The 18,705-nt window shown below is 43.5% G+C and overlaps 1 protein-coding gene across 2 annotated transcripts in view; it reads right to left on the bottom strand.

Annotated features, from left to right (window-relative positions):
- The window catches only part of EPS8L3 (EPS8 signaling adaptor L3), a 195,144-nt gene that overhangs the window by 20,402 nt on the left and 156,037 nt on the right, over positions 1 to 18,705 (bottom strand). For both annotated transcript variants that reach the window (XM_089681197.1, XM_089681196.1), the window contains exon 16: positions 16,045 to 16,135. In XM_089681197.1, coding sequence (XP_089537323.1) covers positions 16,045 to 16,135 — 91 coding nt within the window. The remainder of the gene's footprint in view (positions 1 to 16,044; positions 16,136 to 18,705) is intronic.

Below are 18,705 nucleotides of genomic sequence, written 5' to 3' on the forward strand. Positions count from 1 at the left end.
GTGGTGAAGATGCCCTTGTCAAAGCACTCCTCGTGTTGAGGGCATGTGGCCTGGTTCGGGGGGGAGGGCTTGTTCGTGCTCGGATCAAGGGTCTGGTAAGTATTTAGGGGGGGCCACATGCTGCCCTCCCCATATTTGGGGGGTGGGGTTTCCCTTAAAAGTCATACCAGGCCTAAAGGGCCTAGTAGGACCATTAAGTAGAACCCCACACACTTTTTATATAACATTTTTTACTGTGGGGTCCCTTCTAACCTTCCTACCAGACCTAAAGGGTCTGGTATTTATTGGGGGGGGACCCTACACTGTTTTTTGTCTTTTTTTATTTTTATAAAAATGCCCTATACATTGTATAGATATTCAGCCTTGCAGGTATTTTAAGGGGACCCCCAGGCATGATATTTAAAGGACTTTTTTTTTTTTACTTCAAGCAATGAAAAATTACTGCCCCTTTAAAAACGGTATTTTTTGAAATGTATTTTTCACTGATTGATATCCCTCAGGTCAGTCCCCATACCCCTTTTATGGCCAACAACTTGCATACAAAAGTGCCTTCAAAATGGGCACTTTTGCATCTTCAAGATTCAAAATCTATAGACTTGCATTATGTTGGAAGTATGCAGCTGAACTTTCGTTCAAACTGCAAAGTGAACAAGAGGGTGTTCGGCCCATCACTAGTATGAATTTTTAATGTGTTTCTGCACAGTGAACATGTGATAATTAGTATGCAATGCAGGGTACTATGTTGTACAGTTGCCCAGAATTTACATAGAGGGCTTTCCCTCTTCCTCCTTTATTTTCATCTGAAGGCTGTCTGGGGTAGCTGGATGGACGCTTTAAGTGGTTTGTGTATATTCCACTGGGGTAGTGTAGTAGGAGGAACAGGATGTGTAGGGACTGTGATGACTGCTGTCTCTTCTGAGGCTCTCTCCCTGGCCATTTCCCCTATGTCATTTGGGGGCATAGTAGTGGATGTCCTTTAGGGGAGAGGCCAGAGATAGTATGGCAGCTTAGCCGTCAGAATATCACACTGTGCATGCGCAATGAATCCATACTTACGCCATGCTGAAGTCACCTGTTGGCATGTTGCCAGTTGGGTGTACATTTAGGTGGAGAATATAAGGAGGGATATCTGTTCCCCCTAGGACACTTGTTGTCCCTCCATAGGACTAGTGGACATTTAAAAGCCCACATACACATACAGTATGGATTACCTTATAATGCCCTATCCCAATATTTGCTTATACATGTTTATAGAATTACTATATACTTGGATGTGTCTTATAGTGAAATACAGTTGCAAGAAAAAGTATGTGAACCCCTTGGGATTACGTGGAGTTTTGCATGAATTGGGCATAAAATGTGCTCTGAACGTTATCTAAGTCACAACAATAGAAGAACACAGTCTGATGAACATAATACTACACAAACATTAGATGTTGCCATGGTTTAATTGCACATAACATGTAAATATTCACAGTGCAGGGAGGAAAAAGTATGTGAGGCCCTAGCTTAATGACGTCTCCCAGAGCTAATTGGAGCCAGGAGTGAGCCAACCTTGACTCCAATCAGTGTGATGATATTGGATGTGTTGCTGACAGCTGTCCTGCCCTTACAAAACACACACCTGTTTTGGGTTTACTAGTTTCAAGAAGCACTGTCTGATGTGAACCATGCCTCGCAGAAAAGAGCTCTCAGAAGACCTACGATCAAGAATTGTTGACTTGCATGAAGCTGGAAAGGGTTACAAAAGTATCTCCAAAAGCCTTGATGTTCATGTGTCCAAGGTAAGACAGACTGTCTACAAATGGAAAAAGTTTAGCACTGTTGTTACTCTCCCTAGGCGTGGTCGTCCTGTAAAAATGACTGCAAGAGCACAGCGCAAAATGCTGCATGAGGTAAAGAAGAATCCCAGAGTGTCAGCTAAAGACCTACAGAAATCTCTGGCACATGCTAACATTTTTGTTGACACATCTACAATAAGGAAAACATTAAACAAGAATGGAGTACATGGGAGGACACCACGGAGGAAGCCATTGCTGTCCAAAAAGAATATTGCAGCACGTTTGAAGTTTGAAAAAGAGCACCTGGATGTTCCACAGCACTACTGGCAAAATATACTGTGGACAGATGAAACCAAGATTGAGTTGTTTGGGAAGAACACACAACACTATGTGTGGAGAAAAAAAGGCACAGCACACCAACATCAAAACCTCATCCCCACTGTAAAACATGGCGGAGGGAGCATCATGGTTTGGGGCTGCTTTGCTGCCTCAGGGCCTGCACGGATTGTTGTCATTGATGGGAATATTAATTCCAGAGTTTATCAAGACATTTTGCAGGAAAACATACGACTATCTGTCCGCCAACTGAAGCTCCGCAGAGGATGGGTGATGCAACAGGATAATGACCCTAAGCATACAAGTAATTCAACAAAACAATGGCTGCAACAGCACAGAATACGCCTTCTGGAGTGGCCCAGTCAGAGTCCTGACCTCAACCCGATTGAAATGCTGTGGCATGACCTTAAGAGAGCGACTCACACCAGACATCCCAAGAATATTGCTACATTGAAACAGTTTTGTGAAGAGGAGTGGTCCAAAATTACTCCAGATCGTTGTGCAGGTCTGATCTGCAACTACAGGAAATGTTTGGTTGAGGTTATTGCTGCCAAAGGAGGGTCAACCAGTTATTAAGTCCAAAGGTTCACATACTTTTTCCTCCCTGCACTGTGAATGTTTACATGTTATGTGCAATTAAACCATGGCAACATCTAATGTTTGTGTAGTATTATGTTCATCAGACTGTGTTCTTCTATTGTTGTGACTTAGATAACGTTCAGAGCACATTTTATGCCCAATTCATGCAAAACTCCACGTAATCCCAAGGGGTTCACATACTTTTTCTTGCAACTGTACGTGACCGCTTGTGGTGGATGGTATACAAGACCTTTAGAGTGAGAACAGTTATAATTGTTGTAAGTAGTTTACAAAAGTGTACCAATTTTAGGAATGACAGAAGATAGATTTGGGGGACATACATATGCCCATTTGTTTCCTGTGTGGTTTAGCAATGTAAAGTCCTAGTGGATGATCCAAATGCAACCACTACATATACCCTGAATTCCATTAGGTCAATTTTAGTGACTGGAATATATGGAGGTAAATTTCATTTTGGAGATGCATTCATTCTGTCAGAAAGGGGGAAGCTGCACTCTAGATTTCATTGTAATTATACTATATTTTGTAGCTCTTGTTAGAAGGGCATGGTCTGTCTGGCCTGGATGGCTAGGGATATTGTAATATGGGTATTGTAAAGAGTACCACACATGCACATTAGACTATGTAAATTTTGCAAATATATTTATAAAAATTAAGTGTGGGTATTGATCTATGGAGTATTATAACTGAAGAGTAAGTGTCCTTATATGATCATAAATATTTCCATATGGTCTGAGGAAGCAGACAAGATCTGCAAAATGCATAACCATTCTGTAATAAAACATCAATATAATGAGAATAAAAGTCTGTCTGACTGGCAAGTTACAATGATAAATTTGAGATTAATTGTTAAATTTATTTATTTATTCCAGGCACTTATCTAGTGCCGTCAATTTACGCAGCGCTTTACACATATATATTGTACATTCACATCAGTCCCTAACCCTCAAGGGGTGTACAATCTAAGCTCCCTAACTTACATTCATACATACACATATTAGGGCAATTTAGACAGGATCCAATTAACCTACCAACATGTCTTTGGAGTGTGGGATGAAACTGGAGTACCCAGAGGAAACCCACGCAGGCACAGGGAGAACATGCAAACTCCAGGCAGGTGGTGCCATGGCTGGGATTCGAACCAATGACCCTAGTACTGCCAGGCGGAAATGCTAACCATTTAGTCACTGTGCTGCCCACGAATGAATAAATGAATAGGAATATCATGCTATGTAATGTACAGTATATACACTATATTGCCAAAAGTATTGGGATACTCCTCAAAATCATTGGATTCAGGTGTTCCAATCACCTTCATGGCCAAGGGTGTATAAAACCACCTAGGCATGCAGACTGCTTCTAGAAACATTTGTGAAAGAATGGGTCACTCTCAGGAGCTCAGTGAATTCAAGCGTGGTACCATGATAGGTTGCCACCTGTGCAATAAGTCCATCCTTGAAATTTCCTTGCTACTTAATATTCCATGGTCAACTGTTAGTGGTATTATAACAAAGTGGAAGCAACTGGGAACAACAGAAACTCAGCCATGAAGTGGTAGGCCACATAAAATGACAGAACGTCATCAGCGCATGCTGAAGCACACAGTGCGCAGAAGTCACCAACTGTCTGCAGAGTCAATAGCTAAAGACCTCTAAACTTCGTGTGGCCTTCAGATTAGCACAACAGTGCATAGAGAGCTTCATGGAATGGGTCTCCATGGCCAAGCAGCTGCATCCAAGCATTACATCACCAAGTACAATGCAAAGCATCGGATGCACTGGTTTAAAGCACGCCGCCATGGGGGCATGGCCAGGCACATGGAGCAAAAGGCAGCACATCTACTTAGCTCTCGGCCCGGACCTCCTTTTCAGGCATGCATCCCTCTCGCAGGCCGTCTTCCACCCTCCATATGAGCAAACATCAGCACTGGACTCCCCGGAGTACAACGGGGGGGGCGGTCCGGCGGCAATCTGCACCGGTTTCTCACTCAATCCGAGGCCTCGGGCACCCCAGTCTGCAAGATGGCACTGGCACCTCTCTCCTAGTCCCTCCAGGACTCAGGGCTCCAAGAAGGCGGCCAGGTAAGCCCTTGGGGCTCCCTCTCTCCAACTGGGTGTTCTATCTTCAAATTACAGGGCACATAGGACACACAGAGGTCTCGCAGTCCTTCCCCAGCAACTCTCTGCTCTGAGGATGGCTGAGACCTACAGTCCCACATGCGGTCCCTGTACAACTATATTAAATCTCTCCCTACAAAGGTGGACTTTGTACGTATTTTCTATATGTTTCACACACAGTTCAAACAGGATCTCTGATCCTAAACAAGATATCTGTGTGTGTATGGAGGAGATTGAAAATACTGCTGACAGCCTGTGCAACGCCTTACAATCCCATGAAGAGACCCTTAACTCCCATATAGTCTTAATACAACAACTCATGTACCAACAAGATGACATTGAGAACAGGAACCTCTGTAATAATATCTGGATCAGGGGCATGCCAGAATCCATTGAACCTAAAAATTTAGCCGCAGCAGTTACCACCATATTTAATCAGCTGCTACAGCAACCTAAATACACCTGTATTGAGTTGGACCGCGTACGTCGCATGATGGGCCCCAGAAACCTAATCCATCTTTTGTTCGTGATATCCTATGCAGGGTCCACTACTTCAAGGTCAAGGATGCCATTATGCGTGCAGCCACCACGCAAGATAACAATGAAGTGTCGGTGATGCTCCTCCCTGACATTTTCCGCCAGACTCTGGCAATGCGTAGGGCCCTGCGTCTTCTCATCCAGATGTTGCAGGAGAGGCATATTCGCTACCAGTGGCGGTTCCCGTTTCAACTCAACGCCTCACAGAATAGCAAATCCACACAATTCCGCACTCTCGGGGACTTGCCCACATTTCTCGGTGTGTTCGAACTACCTCAGGTGTCCCTTCTTGTCAGGGAATGCCATCCAATGGTAAAAGAAGAATGCCACGGCGCACGAATATGCGCATGCGCAGGATTCTGGCAAGACGAACAGATGTGCGGGCGCCTGAACAGAGGTGCAGGCGGCTGCGCTCTCGCCCCGAGCATGCGCGCCTGTCACTAATGCTGGCGCCAAGCGGGCTATTTAAACTGGCCACTGCGGTTATCTAGTTGCCATATGGTCTTTTCCCCTGCTTGTGCTTCCTGACTTCTGTGTTTATTCCCTGTTGCCGAATCCAGCCTGCTCCTGACTACCAATTGATTATCTCCTGCCCTGACCCCTGGCTTGTCCCTGGATTACTCTTCTGCCTGCTTCTGATCGATTGACCTCCTGCTGCTGAACCTGGCCTGTGACCAGACTACTCTTCTGCCTGCTGCTCGTCTGATCTGTCTCATCCAATACCGAACCTGGCTCGTCTGACTGTGCTGCTCGCTGCACGGTGCACCTGCATCCATCCATCCTGCATGGTACCATCCGCATCCTGCTCTGGTCTGCCTCTCACCAGTCCAACTGCTCCACCGGACAGATCCCAGGCCCTCTTACCCCACCGAGCTCCTGCGACCGCTGTTCCACTCTCAGCGGTTCCCGAGCCGGGGTTGTACGAGAGGTCTGCCTCTTCACGTCAGGATCACTACTCAGGTATGTGACACTTCTGGACTGGCCCTTTCAGCTCCCGACCCCAAGCCTTCCATTTTCCTCATCCTGGCAGCGGTCCAATCGAAAGAAGAAGAAACGTTTCATATCCTCCTCCCAGAAGATCCCAGAGGGCTGATCCCCTACCTGCATAAATTGGGAGGTTTCTCCCCTTCTCATTTTTTCTAGTTTTTCATGCGCTCGGTTTGATTTTCTCGTTTGATCTGTGAATTATATTTGTGCCTGTTTTCTTTTATGCCTTGGGACTGTGGCTTGAGGCTAATTCCTGGGTCCCGCCACCGACGTTTGCTGTGGCGTGCGAGGACATCTTTGGCCATAGTCTCAGCAGGCTTTGGGCCTTCTTCCTGTTTGATTCATTCACGCCCTGTAATTGCTGTGTTATATTTATCTGTTGGGGGAGGGGGCTTATTTTTTCATATCTGTTTGAGGGTTTACTAAACACTTTTTGTAGAAGGGGGTCATTCTCATATGGGGTGACCTTCCTGAAGGTTAACATTTGCCTGTGGGAAGCCTGGGTCGGGATCAGATACATGTGCCCCACCTAGGCCTTCAGTGTACTGTACAGTGCCACACTGTATGTTATTTGGACAGTTCACCTGTCTGCTAGTTTCTTCTTTTCATTTTTCTCCTTTTTCTGATCTTCCACTCTTGACTTTATATCCTTTTCCCACTGGTACTTTCTTTGCTCCTCTTCTCTTTCTCTCTATTCTTGTTCTTTTCTCCCTTTCGTTTGGGGGTCGGGTGAGGTTTGGCGAAGCACTTTAGGTGACACACTTTTTTCCTATTTGCTTCACCACACATAAATTTGACTCCGATAAATTTTCCTCTATTAAACGTAGGGGCTTTAACACTCCAGAGAAGCGGAGCCAGATGCTCTATCATTTCCATAAACATGGATCACAGATTTTGCTCCTTCAGGAGACTCATTTTCGCTCCGATGGTATCCCAGTCCTCCACAATCATTTCTATACTCAGTGGTATCATAGTGCTCATCGGTTTTATTTCAAATTAAGTTACATTTGCATGACTTACATTTAGTGGACGTTTGGCGTATCCAACATCCTTCGGAGAAAGACTACAGTTTTTATTCTGCAGCTCATGCGTATAGACTATTTCTTTGTTTTACAGTCTTTTCTGGATTGTCCGACTTCATCCTCTCTCGGTCTCACCCCAATCCCTATTGCGATTCAGGATCGACCATCATCTATGCGTCACTTTTCGTGACACTTGAACGATACCCTGCTCAAAGATTCTTTATGTGTCGCAGAGGTCGTGAAGACTATTCAAGACTTTGTTTTTGATCACACATTGATCGCACTACCAGCCGTCTTACTCCAGTGGGAGACCCTCAAATGTGTCCTTAGAGGGGTTCTTATTAAACATGGCTCTCGTTTAAAAAAGGCTTGAATGACGGAGATGCATTATTTTCACTCATTGCGCGCCTGGAATCTTCTCACAAACGCACGTTAGACCCGGCACTCGTGGTGGACTTATTTAACGCTCGTAGAGACTTACTCCAACTTTTAGATTCTTCCTCCCTTGTTGCATGAGGCAAAGCACGCAACACTCATTACTCCCTAGCTAATAAATGTGGCCAGCACCTGGTGTGTGTACTCCACCCCCGTCCATCTCATCGTCTGATCTAGCATATCCAGCGCCTAACAATATTAACCACATGCCACCCAGCCACTGTAGAAATACGGCGGCAGGGCTGCACAAAACCACGTTTTAAAATGTGTGTTTGCAAAACAGGTAGGGGGCACGCGCGAGGCGCGCCACCGCCCTACCTGTCCCGGCGATCACGGCCGCGGATGTCAGTCACCGGGTCACAGTCGTTCATTACCGGCTGTGTCCCGCCGATTAGCGGCAATCATTGACAGAGAGCAGGGCTGCAGTAGCTTTGCTTTCTGTCAGTTCCCTGTCAGCTCCTGACATGCTGAGCTGGAGAGAAGAGTTTATCTCTCCCGATCAGCTTGCCCCCCCCCCCGTGCAGTACACCCCCCCGCCCCCTAGTAAAACACTCCCCTCACACAGTTAACCCTTTCAGTAAATAAAAATGTTAACCCCTTCCTCCCCAGACCCATTAGTACAGTGTCAGTGTTTTTTTTGCACTGATCACTGTATTGGTGTCACTGGGGATGTCAGTGACCCCAAGTCAGTTCCCCCCCAGTGTCAGAATGTTCGCCGCAGTCCCACCATAAGTCGCTGATAACTGCCATAAGTCACTGATCGCCGCCATTATTAGTATAAAAAAAATTACAAATCCGAATATCTTTCCCATCATTTTTAAACGCTATAACTTTCACGTAAACCAATTAATTTACACGTATTGGGTTTTTCTTTAGCAAAGACATGTCGCAGAATGCATTTTGGCCGAAATTTATGACGAAATTTGAATTTTAAATTTTTTTTACTGGACATGTTTTATAGCAAAAAGTCCAAAATATTGTTTTTTTTTCTCAAAATTGTCAGCCTTTTTTTTATAGCGCAAAAAATAACAAAACGCACAGGCGATCAATGTTTTTTACCAAAAACATGTAGCAGAATACATTTTGGCCTCAATTTAAAACCAACTTTGAGTTTACTATATATTTTTTATAGCTGAAACTAAAAAATATTGTTTTTCTTCAAAATGTTTGGTCTTTTTTTGTTTATAGCATGAAAAATAAAAAGCGCACAGGTGATCAAATACCACCGAAAGAAAGCTCTATTTGTGTGAAAAAAGGACATAAATTTTGTTTGGGTGCAGCATTGCAAGACCACGCAATTATCAGTTGAATTAGTGCAGCGCCGAGTAGCAAAAAGAGGCCTGGTCATTAAGGGGGGTAAATCCTCAGGAGGGCAAGTGGTTAAACTCTACCATAATAAAGGAATCTCTTCCGCATTTGAGTGTTACTATTCTCAACTTTATAATCTATCCTTGGCGACTCCTGATGCTCCTTCCGTTTCCTCTCTTCCGTCTATTTCTCAATACATTACAGAGATGGCGTTGCCTGTTCTAGATGTCTAGGATGCATTGGCTCTAGAGCAGCCTCTCTTGGCTATGGAAGTTCTTGGGGCAATTAGGGCCCTGAAAACGGGTACGTGCCCGTGTCTGGACGGGTTTACTCCGCGATTTTACAAAACATTCGCCACCCAACTGGCCCCGCTTCTGGCCCAAGCTTTTAATGTTATCGACGATCTGAACGTACCTTCATCAGCTTTCCTGTTTGCCAATATTTCGGTTATCCCGAAGCCGGGTAAAGACCTTTCTCTTTGCGGTAGCTATCGCCCAATTTCTCTACTTAATCTGGATGTTAAGCTAAACATTTGGCGAACCGCTTTTCCCCTTTTCTACCAACCTTGATCCACCACGGTCAGGTCGGATTTGTCCCTGGTCGCGAAGCTAGGGATAATACTTCTAAAACAATCCATCTTATCTCTTATATCAAGCAACATGGCTTAAAGGCTTGCCTCCATTCATTTGATGCTAAGAAGGCATTTGATCACGTTGACTGGTGTTTTCTACGTCTTACCCTAGAACAGATAGGTTTGGGTTCGCGGTTCCTAGCTCAGATTATGTCCCTCTATTCTCATCCTTCGGCATCTGTCCTGGTGAATAGTATGGTTTCTTCACCCATCCCCACATAGAATGAGACTAGACAAGGTTGTCCCTTCTCGCCTCTTCTCTTTGTTTTAGTAATGGAACATCTTGCGAGAGCCATACGAGCTAATGACTCAATTTTGGGCATTCGCACTCCCTCCGCACATCACAAACTATCCTTATACGCAGGTGACCTTCTAGTTTATGTCCAACAGCCGCTTTTTTCACTCCCTAGTCTTTTCCACGAATTCCGTAGATTTGGTTTCTTTAGCAACTTCAAACTTAATATCTCTAAAACGGAAGCCTTGAATATATCTTTACCTGCCCATGTGTTGGCAAACGTACGCTCTAATTTCACTTTTCAATGGCGACCAAAGGCTACTACATATTTGGGGATCATGATTTCTGCTGATCTTACTGCTCTATATTCCCTTAATTACTTACCCTTGGTTTCACGTATCCGAAAAGATCTGGCTTCATGGGGCGCTTCTGCTCTGCCCTGGTTCGGCCGCATCAACACTCTCAAGATGGATACCTTACCTAAGTTACTCTACGTTTTTCAGACTGTACCGATTGCTGTCCCTGGCTGGCTTCTCTTTAGATTTTTTTTCCCTTTTTTCTCCATTTGGGTTTATATTCTTGGTTATACAGAGTTATCTAATTTTTTTTCATATATCTTGCCTGGGGATGCTGCCCTTGGACCTATGATTTTTCATATCTCCGTAATATGTGTTATTGGCCCTTCCATTTTGATGTTGTATGGAATCATTTTCATTCATCTGCATGGATCATAGCCACGCCTGTGATGTTTTATTTGTCCACTTACTTGTGCATGTTATTATTTCCCATGCTTGTATTGTTAAAATTGATGTAAAATGTAATAAAGACTCTAGAGCAGTAGTGACATGTTCTCTGAAATGACAAATCACGCATCTCTGTCTGGAAATCCGTTGGACATGTCTGGGTTTGACGGTTGCCGGGAGAACACTACTTGCCTGGCTGCATTGTACCAAGTGTAAAGTTTGGTTGAGGGGAGATCAGGGGTGGATTGACCATTCAGTCATTCGGGCACTGCCCGAGAGCCCGGGGTCAGTAGAGGGCCCCATGAGAGGCTCAGTCCATCCCCTGGATTTGCCCACAGCATATATTCAAAAAGAAGATTTAGGCAAGCCCCAAGGAGGCAGTGAGCCATGGCATCCATGTCTGCAATTCATGCAGAAATCAGAGAGGACTAATGCTGGCTGGATCAGAGAGCAATGGTGGATGGGGTAGTGGCAGGTGCTTCATACACCTCTCCTCCTGACGGATTCAGTGGAGGTCCACATCCCTGCCACAGGTGCTGACCTTGTAGAGCTGGAAGTGCTGGGCAGCAGTTCACTGGAGAGCCATCGCTGAGCTGGCAACCTGCTTAGTGTGCAGCAGGTCAGTGTGTAATGCCCAGCCCAGGTCAGCACTGCAGCTAGTCAGGCTGAATGTTTTATCCTGCCCAGTGTTTCCCGTTATAGCTAGTGTAGCTGAGATTCCCCCCTTCCCCGGCCGGGTAACACAGGCACAGCTGTGGACTGCATGTGCTGGAGCCTGCTGCTTCTCCCTATGTTGGGAGTGTCAGGACCTCAGCGGCTCTCTGTGTTCCTCAGCCTGTCAGACTTGAGTAGCACACAGCCGAGGGAAGTGTTCTAGTTGTGTGCAGAGGTGCCAGCAAGGGGCGGGGGATGGTTGTGAAGAGGAGGGGAGGGGCGCTGGAGGGAAGAAGGGGGGATTTGCAAAGAGGTGAGAGCACTGAATGGGGGGAGGGGGAATTTGTGAAGAGGTGAGAGCACTGAATGGGGGAGGGGGAATTTGTGAAGAGGTGAGAGCACTGAATGGGGGGAGGGGGAATTTGTGAAGAGGTGAGAGCACTGAATGGGGGAGGGGGAATTTGTGAAGAGGTGAGAGCACTGATTTTATTCTGTACCTTGTGAGATACAAACACCTCAGCACTGCACAGTGCATACTCCTGAGTACAATGTGTTATGCAATACTGAGTGTGGTACTCTGTATCTCTTGTGCAATGTGTAGATTTTTTTGGTGCTGCTCTAGATCTCACCGCAAGAAACGCCAAGGTTGGGGGTAAGGAGTTGGCCAGGGAGGGTGAGTTCCTCCACCTGAGAAAAAATGCCCTGGCTACAAGTAATAAACCTAGCTCCCCCTCACCTCCTGGCTGCAGAAAGGACCAATTAGAGAAACCAGTGGTAATGATGCATAGTAGCCTATAGCAACCAATTAGTAAGCGGTAATGATGCACAGTCACTTATAGCAACCAATCAGTGAGCACAATGATATGCAGTAACCCCTAGCAACCAATCAGTGAGCCTCAACCAATCTGAGAGTGTGGACAAGTTTTTATGTTTACATTATTAAAGTTTTTTTTTTGATAAGTCTATGGGCATGTTTGTTTTTTGAGATGTTGGAGTGGAGAACAAAATTGAATAGCAGAGGGGGGCTCAAGAAAATTTTTGCCCAGGGTCCAATCGATATTAAAGATGGCCCTGGATATGACTCAAGAGTGCACTCAGTGTTCAGATATCATTATTATATATAGGAAATAGCAAGCAGTGTACAGATATCAGTGTTATACATAGGGACTAGCAGTCAGTGTACAGATACCAGTGATATGTAACAAGTGATATCTGTACACTGACTGCTATTCCCTATGTGTAACACTGATATCTGTACTCTTAGTGTTATTCCCTATATATAACAAATGATAACTGAACACTGAGTGCCACTCAGTGTTCAGATAGCAGTGTTTTATATAGGGTGTAACACCAGGGCATTCTTTGCTATTCAGCACTGTGCTTTCCGTGGGTGTGGCTTGGGCGAGGACACAGGGGGCCCCATGATCTTCTATTGCCCAGGGACCCCATGAGTTGTCACACCGCCCCTGGGGGGGGGGGGATTATGGTGTGGGGTTGTTTTTCAGGGGTTGCGCTTGGCCCCTTAGTTCCAGTGAACAGATCTCTTAAGATGTCAGCATACCAAGACATTTTGGACAATTTCATGCTCCCAACTTTGTGAGAACAGTTTGGCGATGGCTCCTTCCTGTTCCAACATGACTGCGCACCAGTGCACAAAGCAAGGTCCATAAAGACATGGATGTGTAGTTTAGGAACTTGACTGGCCTGCACCTCAACCCCAGAGAACACCTTTGGGATGAATTAGAGTGGAGACTGTGAGCCAGGCCTTCTCGTCTGACATCAGTGCCTGACCTCAGAAATGCGCTTCTGGAAGAATGGTCAAACATTCCCATAGACACGCTACTAAACCCAGTGGACAGCCTTCCCAGAAGAGTTGAAACTGTTAGACATGTGCAGTTCATTTTGTATTGAAACGAAATTCAAACGAATTGTCCATTATTCGCAGATTCGGATGTATCCGAATTACAAAAACAAAGAACAAAAACAAGTTCAAATTGGAAAACAAGAATAGATAAAAAGAGAATAGAAAATAAAAGAATAGGAAAGAAGAGAATAGATAATAAAAGAACAGAATAGAAAAGAATAGATGAAAACAGAACAGAATAGAAAATAAGAATAGAACAAAATACAAATGAAAAGAATAGCAAAGAATCGAGTAAAAAAAAGAACAAAATAGAATAGAAAATAAAGGAATAGCATAGAAAAGAATGTGCCTGATCTCACAAATACGCTTTTAGAAGAATGGTCAAATAATCTCATAGACACACTTCTAAACCTTGTGGACAGCCTTCCCAGAAGAGTTGAAGCTGTTATAGCTGCAAAGGGTGGACCAACTCAATATTGAACCCTACGGACTAAGACTGAAATGCCATTAAAGTTCATTTGCGGATAAAGGCGTCCCAATACTTTTGGCAATTAGTGTTTTTGGTACTACTAGTGAAAACAATGCCCTATTATTTTATGCATGTTTTATAATTTTAGTAAAGTTTTATTAGGTTTAAATAAACTAAATTATAGTTTTCCCAGTTTTGGGACACAAATTTTACAGTGCTAAATGTTGTGACACCTTAAAAGTTCCAATTTAGATTACGGTCTACTTTTCTTAGGTCTTTTCTTTCTTTTTTTTCCTTTCTATGCCTCCTTCCTCCTCCCTTCTCTGCGAAGTTATCTTCCCTTCTCCCCCCTCCTCACCCCCACCTTCCCACAGATCTTCACTATGATTTACCTCAGCCGAATATTTTACTCAGGTTCATCTCCCTCTAATTAGGGTGTGTTCTGGTTGAAGGCTATTCTGTTTATGTGTCCTTGTTTGTACTGCTTATTTGACAATTGGTCCCCTGGGAGGGTCCTTCTTTTCTAAATGATTGTACTTTGTTATTACCTCAAACATGAAAAAAGTGAAAAACCAATAAAAACTATTGTACAAGAAAAGTCCCAATTTAGTGCAATTGTCAGAACATTCTCTATTACTGGAATGTGGTGTGGATATGACAATACAGTATACAAAAAGGGACACTTTTTTTTAATTTAACCCTAAAAATTGATGGGTTAAAAAGAAGACAAAGCTCCATCTTATGTTTTCCAGCCATTATATTAACAATGCACAACTGAGCTAGAAGAGACTCACTTTCAACATGAAAAATTATTTGTGATGCTCTTGTTGGTTGTAAAGTTAATTTTTAGCATGGACTTTTGGAGGAAAATGATTACATCATGGGCCCTGAGCAATTCACAAATGTTTTTATAATTATGTCTAAAGTGGCCTTTTTTTTTTAAAAGATATAGTAACAATATAATCTATATTACTCTCTCAACCTTGTAAAGTTAATTCAAAATATAAAACATTCTCTGTGTTATATTTTACAATTTGGCAAAACTTGGTCCCATCAACTCCATTCCCCATTTCATCTTTAGATTCGGAGAAAGCTGAACTCCTACCACACAAGTAAAGATTCCCTATTGTGATATATGATATCAGCAATTTCTTTAATCCTTACAGGACTATGGCACAGGTGTATGCAAGCCTCTAAGGCAAAGAGTGACACATTCATTAAATTTAATAGAGAAGGGGGTACATTTTAAGGCAAAATGGTAACAATACATCCGCTCTAGTGGCCTAAATCTGCATGGTCTGGACACCTGCATATGCACTGGTGTAGGATGGTCAAGAAAATATGTGATATATGACTTTATGGCTTATGGTTGGAATTATATTTCTTGTGTAACTGGTATTCCGATGTTTCAAGTGCTGTACAACATGACACAGCTTTGTTAGACATAGTTACATAGTTAGTCTGGCTGAAAAAAGACAAAAGTCCATTCAGTTTAACCATTAAAAAAAAAAAAGTTATAATCCTATACCCACAGTTCATCCAGAGGAAGGCAAAAAACCCAGCAAAGCAAGATGCAATTTGCTCCCACAGGGAAAAAATTCCTTCCTGATCCCCCAAGAGGCAATCAGATATTCCCTGGATCAACTTTACCTATAAATGTTAGTATCCAGTTATATTCTGTGTATCTAGGAAAGAATCCAGGCCTTTTTTAAAGCAATCCACTGAGCTGGCCAGAACCAACTCTTGAGGGTTCTTACATGGTTCTTTTCATTGCTTGTACCTTGTGTTCATAAAGACTGTTGTTGTTCCGCCATGTCAGGTGGACTGCTAACCATGATTTTGAAACAAGTACTGTGCCAAAGAGCGAAATAACAATTTTAAATAAAAAAAAAAATAATTCTGGAGGCAAAGAAGGATACATTTAGGTAGCAAAGAGAGACTCATTCAGAGGAAAAGAGAGCCACATTAAGAGGTAAAGTGGGTATATTCTGAGACAAACAGGACAGCATTCTGGAAGCATGCTCTGTGAAGTGCCAGCATAGTTAAGTAGAGCCTGTGCAATTAGAGATTACTATTTTTCTTTTCTGAATTAGCACCATTCAGCAAATGGGCATACTGCATAAACAGTATACATTGTATTTCATTTATTAACAGAAGATGGTTTTCAACAGTTTTTTGGTTTGATTCATGTGATAAGGTTGGTGGAAAAGTTAGACTGTATTAGGCAATATCATTTAATCATTGTAATTAGTGCGACTTTTCATAATAAAAGAACCACATACTGCATTGATTAAACACATCTGCAACACAAAAGCCAATTGTTACCTTTACTCTGTCTTCTTTCATAACTGACAGTTCGCGTTCATTCCTGGCTTCAAAGTCGTAAAGAACTCTTATGGGTACTTGCTGAAAATTTCTGTAAAATTGTTGTAAAACTGACAAGTTAGATAACTGGACTGATTTGACAATGTATTTAATATGAAGGAGCTACATTTTGTGCCACTTTTGTGACACAAGATAATACTAATTTTTTCTTCCATACTTGGGATCAAGAATACAAAATGCATATACAGTATTAACAAAGATACAAGTTATTTATTGTGAAGTGGCAAAACCTTCCCTTCACTAACAGTTAAAAAAACATAGTTAAAGTGTTTTAAATATTTTTCATTGATCTGTGCTATATATTCTCTTTTTGCCCAAACAGATGTAGGCAATGCCATTTTAAAAAAAACTACAGAGAATTCTTTATCAAATAACCCAGCACTATACCTTAATGTACCATATAAAAAAAAATACTATGCTTTCGTCACACATATAAAAAAATCACATCAGTGAAATATCATTCACACTTCCATAACAAAAGTGTACCACAAGCAACTTATTTAAAAATGCAAGAGATTATTGTGCAAGATACACTGCTCAAAAAAAATTAAGGAACACTTTGAAAACACATCAGATCTCAATGGGGAAAAATATCATGCTGGATATCTATGCAGATATGGACTGGGTAACGTGTTAGGAACGTAAAAATGCCCCATCGTTTGATGGAAATGAAAATTATCAACCTACAGAGGACTGAGTTCAAAGACACCCCAAAAATCAAAGTGAAAAAATGATGCAGCAGGCTAGTCCATTTTGCTGAAATTTCATTGCAGCAACTCAAAACGGTACTCAGTAGTTAGTATGGCCCCCACGTGCTTGCTTGCATGCCTGACAACATTGGGGCATGCTCCTAATGAGACGACAGATGGTTTCCTGGGGTATTTCCTCCCAGATCTGGACCAGGGCATCATTGAGCTCCTGGACAGTCTGAGGTGCAACCTGGTGGTGTCAGCTAGACCAAAACATGATATGCCAGAGCAGGGCAGTAGAAATTTTTTTTTCTGGGGGGGATTCAGCTCTCTCAAATTCTAAGGCAAGACGCCTTAAGAGTTCCCTTCACTGGAACTAAGGGGCCAAGCCCAACCCCTGAAAAACAACCCCACACCATAATCCTCCCTCCACCAAACTTTACATTTGGCAAAATGCAGTCGGGCAAGTACCATTCTCCAGGCAACCGCTAAATCTAGACATGTCCATCGGATTGCCAGACAGAGAAGCATGATTGGTCACTCCAGTGAACACGTCTCCACTGCTCTAGAGTCCAATGGTGGCGTACTTTACACCACTGCATCCAACACTTTGCTTTGCACTTGGCAATGTAAGGCTTGGATGCAGCTGCTTGGCCATGGAAACCCATTCCATGAAGCTCTCTATGCACTATTGTTGTGCTAATCTGAAGGCCACACGTTGTTTGGAGGTCTTTAGACAGTTGGCGAGTTCTGTGCACTGTGCGCTTCAGCATGCGCTGACCCTGCTCTGTCATTTTACGTGGTCTACCACTTCATAGCTGAGTTACTGTTGTTCCCTGGTGCTTCCACTTTGTTATAATACCACTAACAGTTGAGCATGGAATATTTAGTAAGTTTAGGAAATTTTATGGATGGGCTTATTGCACTGATGGCAACCTATCACGGTACCACTCTTAAATTCACTAAGTTCCTGAGAGCGACACATTCTTTCACAAATGTTTGTAGAAGCAGTCTGCATGCCTAGCTGCTTGATTTATACACCTGTGGCAGCCATGGAGGTGATTGGAATACCTGAATCCAATGATTTGGAGGGGTGTCCCAATACTTTTGGAAATCTAGTGTATACTGAATTTGTATTTTTTTATACTACTAATGGCGGCAATCAGCTATTTATAATGGGACTGTGATACTGCAGCGGCAATCTGACACTAACTGATGCTGGGGTGGGGAACTAACAAGGATTTCGTCCTGATACCTAAGGACAGTCAGGGAGCCATTGTCTAGCCTGTAGAAGTCTGTGCGTCCCTCCATGGATATGTCTCCCCAGACCATCACTGTCCCACTACCAAAATGCTGATGCTGAACAATGTTACAGGCAGCATAACGTTCTCCATGGCTTCTCCAGACCCTTTCAGGTCTGTCACATGTGCTCAGGGTGAACCTGTTCTCATCTGTGAAAAGCACAGGCCACCAGTGGCAGACCTGCCAATTCTGGTGTTCAGTAGCAAATGCCAATCGAGCTCTATGGTGCTGGGCAGGGAGCACAGGGCCCACTAGAGGTCATCAGACCCTCAGGCCACCCACATGAAGTCTGTTTCTGATTTTTTGGTCAGAGACATTCACATCAGTGGCCTGCTGGAGGTCATTTTGTATGGCTCTGGCAGTGCTCATACTGTTCCTGCTTGCACAAAGGAGCAGATACTGGTCCTGCTGATGGGTTAAGGAACTTCTATGACTCTGTCTATCTCTCCTAGAGTAAATGCCTGTCTCCTGGAATGTCCTCCATGCTCTTCAGATTGTTCTGGGAGACACAGCAAACCTTCTGGCAATTGTAAGTACTGATGTGTCATCCTGGAGGAGCTGGACTGCCTGTGCAACCTCTGTAGACTCCCGGTATCGCCTCATGCTACCA

The sequence above is a fragment of the Staurois parvus genome, unplaced genomic scaffold (genome assembly GCF_062004578.1).
Source record: "Staurois parvus isolate SC_StPar_1 unplaced genomic scaffold, SC_StPar_1.0 ptg000261l, whole genome shotgun sequence".
Taxonomy (NCBI): Eukaryota; Metazoa; Chordata; class Amphibia; order Anura; family Ranidae; genus Staurois; species Staurois parvus.